At 46.6% G+C, this 15,384-nt stretch overlaps 1 protein-coding gene across 8 annotated transcripts in view; it reads right to left on the bottom strand.

Moving 5' to 3' along the window:
• Positions 1 to 15,384, bottom strand: part of l(3)76BDm (trafficking protein particle complex subunit 8 homolog l(3)76BDm) — a 105,352-nt gene that overhangs the window by 14,718 nt on the left and 75,250 nt on the right. For all 8 annotated transcript variants that reach the window (XM_084588626.1, XM_084588630.1, XM_084588631.1 and 5 more), the window contains exons 21-25: positions 13,125 to 13,193; positions 12,974 to 13,026; positions 12,143 to 12,304; positions 8,853 to 8,954; positions 2,387 to 2,514 (exon numbers count right to left, since the gene is read on the bottom strand). In XM_084588626.1, coding sequence (XP_084444752.1) covers positions 2,387 to 2,514; positions 8,853 to 8,954; positions 12,143 to 12,304; positions 12,974 to 13,026; positions 13,125 to 13,193 — 514 coding nt within the window. The remainder of the gene's footprint in view (positions 1 to 2,386; positions 2,515 to 8,852; positions 8,955 to 12,142; positions 12,305 to 12,973; positions 13,027 to 13,124; positions 13,194 to 15,384) is intronic.

Genomic DNA, 15,384 nt, shown 5'->3' with positions numbered 1-15,384 from the left:
CAGTTCTGCACGTGCTGGGCTTCTACAGATCTGTTTGTGCAGTCGCGTGCTTTCTCCTTGATGCTTGAACGCTTACGCATGCGCATTCTTCAGAGAATTAGGAAAATCTTTCAGCGCAAACGTGAAAAAAAAACTTATGGATAATGTCCCCTCCGTGAGGCAAATTGACGAAAACGGCAATATGTTAACGGCGCTTTTAGAGCCGCAAGTAATTAAATGGCAAAACAGTTTACAACGTGGAAAGTAAATCTCTTTTTACATAGTCATCTTCACAATGCAAAATTTATTCGATGGCTCAGTGTGGTGCACGAAACTTCGCTGACTTAATAGATTGGATTTTGGTATTTTTTTTTTTGTGCTAATAATATTAAAATTACCATTATTTTAACTCAAATTAAGAGTCCTGAAGGCGATATACGAGGCTGAAGAGAAAGACAAGACCATTCACCGAATATGCCTACCAACTGCTCGCTTATGGTTAAAAGAAAAATGTCGTAAGCTTGATTAATAAGTACCATAGAGAAAAGCGGTTGCTTATTTATTTCATGCTATCACAGCGCACGCGTACCCTCAAGACAACCTATCTGCAGAGCCATCGATCATAAGCGAATGCTCACTGATGTGGATGACAAACGTTTTGACTCCAAAATTCTTTTTTCGAAACTGCACTCGGCCGCATGAACATTCGTAAGTAAATAACAATAATGGAGAAATACTTAACTAAATGCTACGATTCCACGCAAAAGTGTGGTAAATAAATGTTTCTGCAATAAATAATGTCATACTTTTTCAATTGGATAGAAGTCTGGTCTAGTTGGAGGCCGTTCATGGCCAAAGAAGTTTCACCGCGAATATTTTTTTTTACAATTCATGGCTATGCTCTCCAAAGCAGCAGTTTACAAGCAATGGCAAATGCACTTGCACGGCTAGCATTTGTGGCACTGCAAGCATGGTGCTGTTGTGTGCTTTTAATAAAAAGAACCAAGAGGGGCCATTCCGCACCCCTGGACACAATAACCTTTTTTTTCCCTCTCTGAACGCTGTGGAATGCCAGCCAGACTCGCAGCGACCAGCAACATCTCTTTTGTGCACCTACGAGTGAGACGGCGCGTGCATACAATGAAAGAGAGGGTGCCAACGCCGCGAGCAGCGTGCATACCAGTCGGGACGTGGATGGTTCAATGTGCTCCCCTGGCGACGTCCCCGACCAGTCGTTCAGGAATGAACGCCAGAGGAGGAGGCGGCGCTGGTGTAGTGGGAGCAAACTTCAGGTGCGCTCCCCTATACGGCTACGTCCACCAAACTATGTCTAAAGACCAGCACCGGCTGCGGGAACAACTGATACGATCGTGAAAGCGCATCATAAACGAGCGAAGCAGCAGCCACGACAACGAACGTAAAAAAAAAAGAGAAAAAGAAAACAAACTGACATGTCAGTCGCGCTGGCCAATGGGAAGCGCAAGACGAGGGGCTCGCTTCGCAAGCGCGCGCTCCAGCCAATTAGCGGACCGAAAACGGCTTTCGGAAAACCCGCGACGGTGGTCGTTCTGTTTGAGCGACGTCATTTGGAGATGCCACAAAATGCGCACAAAGAAACAGGCTTCAAAACAAGTCCAAGATGGCGGCGGCCAGCCGGCTGCTTCACCCGCAGCGCGCGCGGGAAGTTCGAACAATTTTCACCCCTTTTTTGGCCATTTCGAGGGCTCTCGTGGCGTTTTAAAAGTCAATTTTACCGTATTTCCCGACCGAATTCAGTGTTGATATTTTGCACGCTAGTGCTCAAAGGTACAAACATTCCGAAAATGCATTCTTCTCAAAATCCATTTTTCGCCCATTTCTGACCAGTTTAAGACCCGCGTCCCCCCCCTTAAGAGCACGGCCCGCAGTGGTCAGCGTGCGCTCGGCAGCGCACGCGATCAATGGGTGGGGTTGGCGGTTGGGACTGTCAGCCGCGACTAAGCGGGGAAAACGTATTTATCCCCCTATTACAACCGCACACCATGCAACGGCCGACCACAGCTAACATGAACTTAACACAAGTGATGCATTATTTGCATGCAGTGAATATCCGCTGTATGCTACAAAATTTATATTCAAATTATAGTGGCTAAGGCACTAGGCTGGATAAGTCAAGTAAGTGCACTGCATGAACTGTGTGCTAAAACGAGCAGATGACAGAGCCATTTCAATATTACTATCCATAACTTGATTTGAATGTTGTCACAGCACAAACTAGATTGCAAGTACAGGTTTTCCTTGACATAATAAATGCTTGTCAATGAAATCCCATCACTCTGTTATGTCATGCCTAGAGTATGATGCCTGTGTGAAAAGTAATACATATATGCCACAGTGTTCAAGCACAGCCAACCTGCGAGGCACTTACCTGTTGGTGATAAAGTCATGCTTAACTTGAACTGGGTGCACTAAAGCACAACGCACATACTGGAACGTTGGTGCCACTAGTCCAATAGTTGGGTAGGCTGGTGGGATTGCAGGCTTCACGTCAGTTGGCTGATGGAAGCAAAGAGAGATATTTGTAAAAGCAGCCCCACACTCTCCAAATGCATCTTTTGACCAGAATCAAAAGTTCTAAATAAGACATTTTAAAACGTACGCTTCCTGGTTCTTACACCCTACAACTTCATTCTTGCTGTCATACTTCATTATATTTCATTCCGATCACACATCTACATATGCCTACGAACACCCATTTGAAACCCCTAGTCCACTATGACTCCAAGAAAAATTGCGAATTTTAGAATTATTCTTTGTGGAATTGAGTACTAGTGGAAACACTTTTCTTTTAGATAATACTGCACTTCTGGACTTCATCAAAATACAGAAAGTACTAGAAGAAGAACAAAGTTCTGCTTTGACACACTCATCTGCTCAAGCAAGCTAGTGTGTCAAGTGCTGTGGCTCTGGTAGCAATGTGCCCATGCACTCTGAGGGGGCAAGTCAAGATACTGGCGCGTGTCTAAAGCAACATTACCATATTTGTAAAGCAAAATATGAGCTTTTTCCTTTCTCAATAATCGCTGTAAAAAAGCACCTCACATCATATTGGAAACCCAACTAGAATAACAGAGCATATTGTGAGCACTGTGTGGCGCTTCATCTTCCCCACGGCTGAACGTGCTGCTTCATCTTCATCCTGCTCTCTATTGTAGATACCCATCGTCATCGCGGAGTGTGGTTGGCTACAGTGTATGACCAGGGCTTCAGGTCTCAAAAGCCTGATCCGCCAAGTCCGACCTTCGCGTTACCTTACACGTGGTGGTGGTGAGCCTTGCTTTCCCCGCCGCTTCGTAACCTGCGTCCACCTGGAGCTCCGTTCTGGCCGCCGTTTAACCCCGACCCCCATCGTCATGACCCAAGAGGGCCACTCCGCTGTTCTGGCTTCTACCAACTCTACCCCAGCTCCCCTTGCCATTTGGACAGTCAGCAGCCGTCAGCACGACCAGCAGATGTTCGCCGGTCTCCGCGGCAACGACGCTGATGACTGGCTCGACAGCTACGACCGGGTCAGTGCTTTCAACCGGTGGGACGATTCTCTTAAACTAATTAATGTGTCCTTTTATTTGATGGATGTGGCCAAAACGTGGTTAATAAACCATGAATCGACGATTCCGGACTGGGCTACCTTTAAACAAAAGTTACACCAGATTTTCTGCGCTCCTGTTCTCACGGAGTCCGCCAAGAAGAAGCTAGAAGCCCGACTTCAGCGGTCCAATGGGACCTATACCTCTTATATAGATGACGTTCTTGCACTTTGCCAGAGCATAAATGACACCATGCCAGAGGCCGAGCGGGTTCGGCACGTCCTTAAAGGTATTGGGCCACTCGCCTTTAACGCCCTGGCCGTGCAGAACCCTACAACCATCGACGCCATCATATAGACTTGTCAACGCCTTGACGAACTACAGTCAATACGCCTGCAGCCTGATCCCACTTCCTTTGGTTTCACTGCCAACACTGACCTCCGTGCGCTTATTCGTGGATTAATTCATGAAGAGCTGTGGACTCAAGGTAATTTGTGCCGCCCTGCATCTGGGCCAGATTCTTCAAGTGCCGGCCTGCGTAGCATTGTCAAAGAAGAGCTGGCCATAATGACTTCTTCCCCCACAACACGGTCGCTCCTACCATCTGTCATGTGCCAACGTACGTCCAGGTCACGTCCTTGTCGTCTGCGGTTGGAGCGCCTACGCCCCTGGCGCTTACCACTGCTCATATCGCTGCATCATTGGCACCACCTGCCGCGGCGCCGACATTCTACCCCACCTGGCGCCCAGCCCGCCCTGTTTGTTATTACTGCGGGTAAAGGGGCCATATTTCCCGTTTCTGTTGTTGCAGGCTCCAAAATGAATGCCGCGGCTATGACGCATTTGAAGCAGACTACCCTCCTCGCTTCTCCAGCTCTAACCACCGTTCATTCCATGATTATCCCCGACATTCATCACCCCCGCCAGAAAGTCCCGCTCCGCCTGGTGGTTACAGGCCTTCAAGACGCCGTTCTCCTTCGCTTTTTCGCCGCTCAACCTCGCCGCTCCGCCAAGCTTGTCTGATGAACCCCCTCCTATCGGAAAACAGACCACTGCAGTTTTAGGAGGGAAAACTGCAGTCTTCGGCCATCCCAAAAATCCTCTGGAACGTCCCTCGAATATGATTTTAGCTTGGGTTAAAGGTTTATCTGTTGAGGTTTTGGTCGCTGTTTTTGTGATACACACCGACTTGTGCTCCCGCTTGCGAAAAATTAAAACACCTTACGATGGACCTGAACTCTGTGGAGCCAATGGTGCAATAATTCGGCCTTTTGCTAAGTGTACTGTGTGAGTTTTTGTTGACGGTGTCCGCCACCATGTACAATTTGCCGTGATGTCACCATGCGTTCACCCAATTATTTTAGGCTGGGATTTTCTGTCTGCTACATCAGCCAGCATTTCGTGTCGTGACAAGGTCATTTACATGAACGAGAGCGATCAGTCTTCTGAACCTCTAGAGCCCCATCATCGCCTGCTTGCTGCTACTGACTAAGTGTTGTCCCCTGGATGCGAACAACATGTCGCGCTTACTTCTACTGATATTGATAACGGAGATGTGCTAATCGTGCCTTCTGATCGCCATCTAACCCGTGGAATCGCGTTACCACCAAGTCTTGTTCGGTTTGAGCATGGCACAGCACTTGTCGCTGCTTCGAACACTTCCTCAGAGCCCATTGTGCTGACTAAAGAGACATGTTTTCCTTATGCCCTGGACATTCACCCGGTGTCCCTCACCACCCTTACCGCCCCCTTTTCCTCACCAGCAGCTTCTTCCGATGCCTCTCTCTGTGTTCTCTTTGGCACCATCAATCCTGACCTTCCTGCGACTCACAGCCAAGCTTTGCAGGAATTACTTCGAAAACACCAAGCCTCCTTTGATGTCACTTCTCTGACCTTGGGCCGAACTTCTTCTGCACAGCACCGCATTATTACAGAAGGTACTTCTATTATTAGCCGCCACCCTTACAGTGTTTCCTTATCAGAACGTAAAATCATAGAAGATAATGTGAATGATATGCTCTGACGAGACATTATTCGCCCCTCAGCTAGCCCTAGTCATCTCCGGTCCTCTTGGTCAAAAAAAAGAATGGGTCTGTGCGTTTTTGCATTGATTACCGCGCACTTAACAAAGTCACTCGCAAAGACGTTTGCCCTATGCCACGAATTGACGACTCCCTAGACTGTCTTCAGGGTGCCAAATATTTCTCTGCTTTGGATTTGTGTTACTGGCAGACTCCGATGCACGAAGCCGACAATAAAAAAACCGCATTCGCTACTCCCGCCTGGCTTTAAGAATTCAATGTCATGCCTTTTGGACTTTGTAATGCCCCCGCTACGTTTGAGCGCATGATTGTTACTGTTCTTAGAGGACTTACGTGGAAAACATGCTTGTGCTACCAGGAATACATAGTTATTTTCTCTGCGACTTTTACTGATCATTTATGCCGCCCTGATCAAGTATTACCGTGCCTGGCGTCCGCCGGTCTCCAGCTGAACACAAAAAAAGTGTAATTTCGCCAAGAAAGAAATCAAAATCCTCGGCCACCTCGTCAGCCGCGATGGCATTCGACCCGACCCTGACAAGCTTGCTGCAGTGTTGAACTTTGCACGCCCTCAGCGGACTATGGATCTACGCAGTTCCCTAAGCCTATCTTCATACTTTCACCGTTTTATTCGCAATTTCGCTACCATTGCTGCACCGCTCCACCACCTTCTCACCGACCGTACTACTTTCAATTGGTCCAAAGAATGCGAAAAAGCTTTTCAAACCCTGAAGAATGCCCTCACTTCGGACCCTATTCTCGCTCACTTTGACGATACTGCTGCCTCCATTCTCCACACCGATGCCAGCAGCCTCGGTATCGGCGCCATACTTCTGTAACGTGATACCGCTTCTCGGGAAAAGGTAATTGCATTTGCCAGTCAAACTCTAACACCAGCGGAACGTAACTACACCATCACTGAGCAAGAGTGCCTCGCCGTCGTTTGTGCGGTCCAGAAATTCCACCCCTACCTCTACGGCCGCCATTTCACGATCGTTACCGATCACCACGCTCTGTGTTGGTTATCAACCCTCAAATATTTGACTGGACACCTGGGACATTGGATTCTGCGTTTGCAGGAATATCACTTCGATGTCACATACAAATCGGGTCGCAAACATCGAGATGCCGATGCTCTTTCCCGATGCCCGCTCCCAGAATCACCACCTAGTGCTTCTTCGCGCCTTCTGCGTGCACCCTCGACGTCCCAATTTCGTCCAGAGCTCAAAACATCACCTGCGCTACTCCTGCCGCTGCTCCAGATCGCTATGCCATTATTTCAAACCAGCGAGCAGATCCCTACTGCAGCTCCCTAATCGATCTTCTCACCGGTGCTTCTCACCCTCCTACCGCTAGGATGCGCAGACAACTCCAAAAGTTCAAACTTGACAACGGCGTGCTCTCCCGTTATATTTATTGCTCTGAAGGCACCCGTTGGGTCCCCGTTATCCCGAGAACGCTTCGCACCTGTATCCTGGCGGCTCTCCACGATGATGCTACAGCCGTTCACTTAGGCTTTCATAACACTTACCACCGCGTGAAAATCCGTTTCTTTTGGCCAGGCGTCGCCTCAAGCGTGGCAAAATATGTCGCCTCTTGTCCGCCATGCCAGCGCTGCAAACAGCAGACTTCTCCTCCTGCTGGCCTACTACAGCCGCTACCTTGCCCTGCTACTCCTTTCGCCGTTGTTGGCATAGACTTATACGGGCCACTTCCATTGTCCGCACAAGGTAATCACTGGATCGTCACTGCCGTCGACCCCCTAACACGCTACACTGAGACTGCTGCACTGCCTAATGGCTCAGCACCTGAGGTCGTGACCTTCTTTTTGGAATCGCTCATCTGCGCCATGGGGCCCCTCAAGCGCTTCTCAGCGACCGTGGTCGGACATTTCTGTCGACGATTGTAGCCGAAGTTCTTGAGGCTTCAACCACACATCACAAACTGACCTCCAGCTATCCCCCGCAGACCAATGGGTTGACTGAGCGGTTCCACCGCACGCTTTCTAACATGTCTATATACGTCGACCAGGACCACCGAAATTGGGACCTAATATTTCCTTTTGTTACGTTCGCCCACAATATGGCTGTACAGCGGACCACAGATTACACCCCGTTTTTCCTAGTTTACAGCCGTTCTCCCGCTACCCTTCTTGATGCCTCTTTCCTTTCTACACATGCCAGTTCCTCATCCTCTCTTCCCGACCAGTTCCTTTCCCGAGTGGCCAAATCTCGCCGGCTTGCTCGCGTCAACACGGAAGCTAGCCAGGAAGACCGCAAGTGCCGCTATGATGCAACCCACCGCCAAGTTGCATTCCGTCCCGGCGATGAGGTGTTACTTTGGACACCATTACGCACTCCTGGCCTTTGTGACAAGTTCCAGCGCCATTATATTGGTCCTTACACAGTTCTTGCAAAAACCTCCCCGGTAAACTATCGCGTCTCCCGTTTACCCTCCTCCAGACAGTCGTAACCGTGGCACTGAAGTTGTTCACGTTTCACGCATGAAGCCTTTTATTCGGCGCAATCCCGCGGACTAATTGCGGCCAGGCTGGCCGCTTCAACTGCGCGGGCAATAGTATGAGCACTGTGTGGCGCTTCATCTTCATCCTGCTCTCTCTTGTAGATACCCATCGTCATCGCGAAGTGTGGTTGGCTACAGTGTGCGACCAGGGCTTCAGGTCTCAATTAAGCCTGATCCGCCAAGTCTGAACTTCGCGTTACCTTACAATATTTTTTCACAGCAACCTCATCCGCTGGGATTGTTAGATGCAAAGAAAAAAGCCAACTTCCAATCAACCTTGGGCCATTGAGGCTAAGCGTGCAGCACCTCCTGCACAAAAAGTCAAATGCATAAACACCTGGGAAGCTTCCCACAAAATTTGTAGACTTTTTTGTCACTTCGCATAATTCAAAATTTTCCGCCACCTAAAATGACAGGCTTTAAGCTTTAATGAAGCAAGTCTTCTTAAAAGATAACATGCTGACGACCAGTATACTGTATTCCTGCATTATCTGCATTAAATTTTCAAGTGGATATTTCAGCAGGTGAAATCAGCTGTTAGAAATATCAAAATTTTTGCAATTTGTCCCACAATATGCCGAGAGTCAGGCTGATGTGATGACCTCGAAGCACCATACTTTGAAAACCCCTTACCTTCTCCGCATTACACTAAAAAGAAAAGAAAATCTCTTTAAACTATATTGCATAAGACACTCATTCTTAGCCCTGGCAAAAACTGAGTAACATATAAATGCTGCCATACCTCTTGGCCTGGTAATGAAGAATACACTGTATAAAATTCCCGTAGCGCCACATGGTGCTGGCCTCTGACCACACGCACAGATCCATCCTGGTCCACTGCCGCCTGCAGAGAGGTTCAGCCTAAAATATCCCAGCAGCATACACCTCACAACCTCGAGCTCTTTTGTGAAATTTTACATTTGTTGTCATTGTCCGCAAAATAATATTTGCCTTATTTCTGGTTTTTGCGTGGAGACAACAATATCACATAAGCGCAAATTCCGATAAAATAATATAACTAAGCATGTACATAAATGCATCAGCACCCTCTCTGCTGCAATTATTCGGGCAAGTTCCCAAATTTTGTTGGCTCTTCCACAAACACAATGCAATACATAAAAACATTATGATCCTAACACAGAAGCTTGCTCCTGTTGACTCCTGTGTACAGTTTGTACAGTGCCCATGCCATGCAGTAATGTGCTTCCAGAATATTCTGTTAAAAGTTCAGGCTTCCCTTGAAGACTTCCACTTTCACCTCCTCCTTAATGCCTTTACAAGGAACAGGCACAGGTTGTAACCATGACAGTACAGCCAGTCCTTGTGCCCAAATTATAGAAAACCAGTGCTACAATGCATTTGCCAGGATGGCAAGAACACTTAGTCATGAGAAACATAAGCAGTACTCTGACAGTACTGTGGAACCTCAAAAGAAGAAGGCATTAAATATCCCGTGCGTAATGTACTAAGACATTGCACAAGCACCAACACAACAGAACAAATGGAAGCTTAATACTACCAACAAGGCACTTTCATAAAGGTGGAAAAGTGATGTAGGTAGTGTCTAACAAGAGCTTCTGCCAGAATGCAGTAGGACACAATTCTCGCCATCTTTAAGAGCAGAGCAAACTACGTAACAATAAGTCAAGTCAATGTCTGTCATTTGCAGGCATGAAATTTGGGGCATATATATCCTTCTGCTGGACACAACTACTTGAGCTGCTTAATAAGGGTATTTCAGGGCAGCCCCACAGTATTCCTCCACCTAACTAATCAATAAACAATAGAAGGCTGCTATGCCTCTTCCCTAAACTGTGACAGATGTCCTTAAAGGGACACTAAAGAGAGAAAGGAAGTGGGTTTGCATTGATAGAATGCCAGTTCCTGATTACAAAAAGACCACTCTTACTGAAAACAGAGCTGTTATAAGGAAGTAAAGAAGAATAACAGAAATACAGGTATCGCCACCACAGCCAAACGGCCGAGGCTCGCAACTACAAATCACGTGACGCGTTAGGGATCCCGGAGGCCGACAAATGCGAATTGCGCTGCATGTTTGAATGCGGTAGTACGTTTTTTCTCAAACATGATAACACGCTTTTATCATACGTAAACAACGGCGAAAAGACAAAGTAAACGTTGCAAGGCAAATACAAAAATATACTTGGAGGCGCCACAGGTGCCCACTTCAGTTTTGGTTATGTTTCGGCTCAGGCATTTCGTGTGCACTCGGATAGTTTGTTTGAACCTGCAGCGCCTGAATTACGAGCTTGGAGCAGCAGATGCGCCTTGATGGTTCCCATTTGAGCATTCGGAGGCACGAGCGAGCGAAATCCGCTACCGCTGACACGCTCCTTCGTTCACACTTCTGCGCCAACATATCGCCGCCGTTGCCGCTTCGACTGCGACCTGACCGCTTGACTGCAGCTACGTACGCCACGAAAAGCATACATATGCTAAGTACCGAAGGAAAAACGCATTATCATTCAATTGTTCACTAAATCATGGCACATCTGACCAACATATACTGCGTCAACAAGACCTTCAACGTGCTATTTGCAGGCGTCGTAAACAAAAGGGGCATACTTGCCGCTCATACCAAGGAGAGCGTCGATATATTGCGCTCGTCGCCCGGCGAAAAAAAGGGCTTCGGGTAAAAAGTAAAAACTAAAAATAACGAAGCACCAGAAATACGTTACAAAAGGTTAAAAAAAATCGATTTGTAAAAAAAAAAAAAAAAAAAAAAAACGCCAGTAGCGGGGTAAGACTCGAACTCGCTACTGCTTGCTCCGGAACGTTCGGCGCTAACCGCTCGGCTACACCGCGCCACAGGAACCTTGGAAATATTTCTAGTTTTTATGTCATGGCCCCATTTACGATAAAGTGTTTCTGCTGCCGGTCTAAAAATTACAACTTCTTGATCATCGGCGCATGCTGCCTGCTCTCACGTCTTGCAACTAATGTTCTGGATGCCTATGCGCACTATATTGTGCACTGGATCCATTTTAACATGTGGAATTTCACAGCGCTGGCAAATGTAGTGGCGCCGGCACTTCAGTCATGTTCTGCTACCGTGGACGTAATTTTCGCTGAACACGGAGCTGTAGCACAAACCTTGAAGGAAAAAAGTGCGACGAAGCTTCAAAACTGACAAGCGCAGCAGCGAGGACACTATTTTGCTGGTAACTAAATCTTATTTGTATGTAAACATGTCAGGAAGCGCTGCGATGACAGAGGGCTCGGTTTGTTTGTACACAGTGCAAGAAGGAGCGCAAAAGCTTGAGAAACATGTAAAGTATTGTGCATTACAAGCGCTCTATGTTTTTTTTTTCTTCCTTTATGGGCCCATCGCTCGGTAAATAGACCTCTTTCATAAATGTTAAGTTAGCTTCACCTCTATGCTGCATTCCCCACTAATGGCAGAACTGCAATGTATTGAAACATTGTATTATGGCCATAATTCATATGATTTATGCATCAGAACATATTCGCATAACTACCCTATTACCACTAAATGTATCTGTGCAGAAGCAATATGCGATTTCAGGTCTATATCGCCGTTTTTCTGGCAGCCAGTGACGCCATGTTAGGGGAAAGAAGTAGCGTGGGAAAGCCTACTTAACGATTTTTGCAAGGGGTCCATTACTCCATCGTTTTATTTATTTCGGCTGAGGCCGTCATTGCGAGTACGCTGCTGCCATGTTGACCCTTGAGGGATGCGACGCCGCGGACCGCGCCGGCTCGCCAGCTATCACGGAGTCTCCGCTTACGTCATAGTGTGCGTCACTCAACTCCGACTACGTAGTCGGAGGCCACAGTTTGAATTCGACCGGCGGGAACAAGAAAAAACCTCAACTTCTTATCGCAATATCTCAGCAATTATTCGATTTTTTGCTGCCGCATATGCGGCGACAGTGTCACCAAATGTAGTTTATTAGATTTTCATACCATCTTTGGCTGTCTTTAGTGTCCCTTTAAGCTGCTCCTAAAGCTTGAAGCTGCCCAATTTCAACAGGCAGGTTGACTACCCACCTTCCAGATAACAGCAAGTGTGACATCAATCAGTGGTGCAGTAGGACCTGTCTCAGATGCGGAACCTCCACCTTGGGGGACAAATGCATCAACTCCAGGCAAGGGCAGCTCCTGGCCCCACCAGCTGCAGAACTCCAAGCATGGACTCCGCCCACTTTCCACCTGTGAAAGGCAGCACACAACACAATCAAAGACGAATAAGCACAATGTACTGCCACCTTCCATTTTCCAAAAAGCAGTGCATTATTATCCCTCTTTTCCTGCAACTGTGAAATGCAACCTTGTATTCTTACTTCAAGCCGTGAAAGTAAATATCGCCCCGACAATATTTGCCAGTGCAATACTTAAGGTTTGTGGGGTTTAACGTCCCAAAGCGACTCAGGCTATGAGAGACATCATAGTGGAGGACTCTGGAAATTCGACCACCTGGGGTTCTTTAATGTGCACTGACATCGCATAGCACACGGGCGCCTAGCGGCTTTTCACATTAATCGAACAGCGGCCGCCGAGGCCGGGATGCAATCCCGCATCCTTGGGGACAGTAGTCGAGCACCTTGGGAACAGTAGTCAAGTTAGGAGGCACTTATTGGTGCAAGCCACGTGGAAACAAGTATGGCGTTGCTCTTTGTTGGAGCATCCTAACACTACTGCGGACAATAGAAATTTACTCCCATGTTACGGAGTAAAATCGTCCGCAAGTACCTTTTTTTAAACACTTTTGGCCCCGTAATAATTATTAATGACACAACCAAGCTAACAATTTTGTTTTTGTCTATGATTATATGGTAAAAATTTGCAACACAAAAAAATTACTCAACTAGTCTTACATACCTGAACTCGAGTCAAGGGAAGCTGCGAGACAACCGTTGCGTTGTCCTGGCTTACTAAAAAAAAAAAGTTTAAACAAGGAGTAAGTAACGTAGACAAAGGGAAGAGGCCGCGAGAGGAAATTTTGAAGAAAATAAAAGGAAGTGACACTCACATTTAGAACTAAAGGGTGTGACCCGCAAGACTAGGTTTTTTGTTTCCTGAGGTTTCAAGACTGATGACCCTGAAAGAAACAATAGAAAAGATTAAAATATCAATACACAGCAAAAAAAAAAAATGTTAATGATCACGAATAAAATGCAATGCTGGAAGAACAAAGCCTAACAACTTATAAGCAATGTCACACCTGTGAGGGTTAGATAAAAAGCTTGAAGCCTACGAGTCGAGATAGCACCCTTGAACTTCCATGCCCTTATTTCATCCCCTATTCAATCCAAGTTTGATAAGCCTTCTAGAAAGAAAAAAAACTACAGAGGTTTACTGTAGCTAAACACCTAGTACTATAATGTACAAAAACACTTGTCTGGCACAGTTTATCTTTGTAGATGGCAGATGTAGATGAGGTCACTGTCATCTTGCCTACTGCTCTTCACGCTGCTTGGCGTGGCATATCTTAATCTGCGACAATTGCCATGAAGGACCATGCTCGCTACCCATTTTGAAGCAGACTAAATTCACCTGTCTCATCACATGAGTTTATGGCACATACGTCCCTGCTGACCTCACACACACACACACATTTAATGATGATGATGTTGGATTTTAATGGTGCAAGGGCGACTCAGGCCAAAGAGCGCCAAACTCAAGGTTAACGGTGTACTCAAGTTTGCATAATGTGATAGTTTTGACGTTTCATGAAGGGATAAAAAACAGTGGTGTATAGGGCCTAAAAATGCATTCGCTCTGTAATATCACTAAAGCGCACACATTTAATGAAAGCAAACACAAAGGCAAGAGTTGAGTTTCCCCTTCATGTGGCAATGTTGGGAAAACACTTGTTGATAAGGATATCGATGTTCTTGATATAATGATGGTTCGGACTCACATTCACATTACTTGACGGCAGGAAGAGAAGGTTAACTATTAATTTACACATAAATAAAACAAGAAGAACCAAGCAAGGAGAAAACTATTTACATGACTGAACCATTGATTAAACTAAATCAGCCCTGGTTTAACCCAGAGCGCTTAGATTTAAGTGCTCTGTCTCCACCATTGGCAGGAATGGCAGCCAATAAAAAATTAGGCGACACTTCCCACCAATCGATGGTTAGGGAAAGGAAAATAAAGTTTCAGTCAGCTAATTAAAGATTGGGGAAAGGATATCGGCTAATCAAATACTTGGGAAAGGAGAGGTCCCAAGCAAACATACAAACAGCACTGAAGTAACTGCAATCCGAACCTCTGCCTTCCCCTACGTTTTCCTCTTCCGCACATGTGCATACGGGACAAATGCTGTGGGGAAAATAGCTAAGGTTTTTATTTTTAAAAAAAGAAGAAAGCTGTAGCTGAGGGTCAAATTCTTGGTGGAAACTCCAGCTTAACTAGGCGCCTCTTCTCAGCACCTAAAGCTCCAACGACCCATTGGCACCTCATCATGCACTGGTCAGCCACCATACACCTTCTTCCTCACAATAGGCTATATGCACAAGAGCAGAAGGCTTGACCCGCACGTAGCGAAATGAGAAAGCATAAAAAACGTCCACTGGCCACAGAAATGACCTTCAACACTATGAACACTGTACGAAGCTGCGCTCTGAAACGATACCTATGGTAAGAAGGCAAGACTGGGGCGGAACGAGCGCTCTGCAGTGGCGGGTGCCGCCGGCAACTATAGAGCAGCCACCGAGCCTCCATCGTGTGTCTGCGGTTCCACCAATTTGGTAATCGCTGTGACCGGGGAAAGGTACACACAGAGCAGCTACTTCGCGTCATACACTCTGTGCAGGAGACCGAATACCGCATTAGAAGGTTCAGCGAACTTCACAGCAAGTGACTGTAAGACCGGCGATGTCACAGAAACTGCCGACCAATCAGTGCCCGGCCATGACACCTGCAACTACCACTTGCCAGAAGCATCTTCAAAGGTCATTGCTTGAGGTCAAAGGTTGACGCTTTCCACATACCTCCAGTTTTTCTGACATAGCCCGTGAAGCAGCGCCTAACCACTAAAAGTAAAAGTGTGATAACTTCATCACACGCTTGAAAATGCTTTGCTTTCAGACTTTTCTTCACAACAAAAACAAGTAAAAGTCTATGGGTGTGATGTCAGGTGAACAATGCATATAGTACATGCTAACGCAGAAAGAGCATTCAACAAGAGTAACAAAACTTGAGTCACTTAAAAAGCAAACCCCAGACAGGGCTTATATTAAAATGTAATGAATAACTAGTTCTGATAACTTTTCAGTTCA

The sequence above is a fragment of the Amblyomma maculatum genome, chromosome 1 (assembly GCF_055883805.1).
Source record: "Amblyomma maculatum isolate TAMU_Amacu chromosome 1, ASM5588380v1, whole genome shotgun sequence".
In the NCBI taxonomy this organism is placed as follows: Eukaryota; Metazoa; Arthropoda; class Arachnida; order Ixodida; family Ixodidae; genus Amblyomma; species Amblyomma maculatum.
This window is presented reverse-complemented; position numbering and strand designations above follow the sequence as displayed.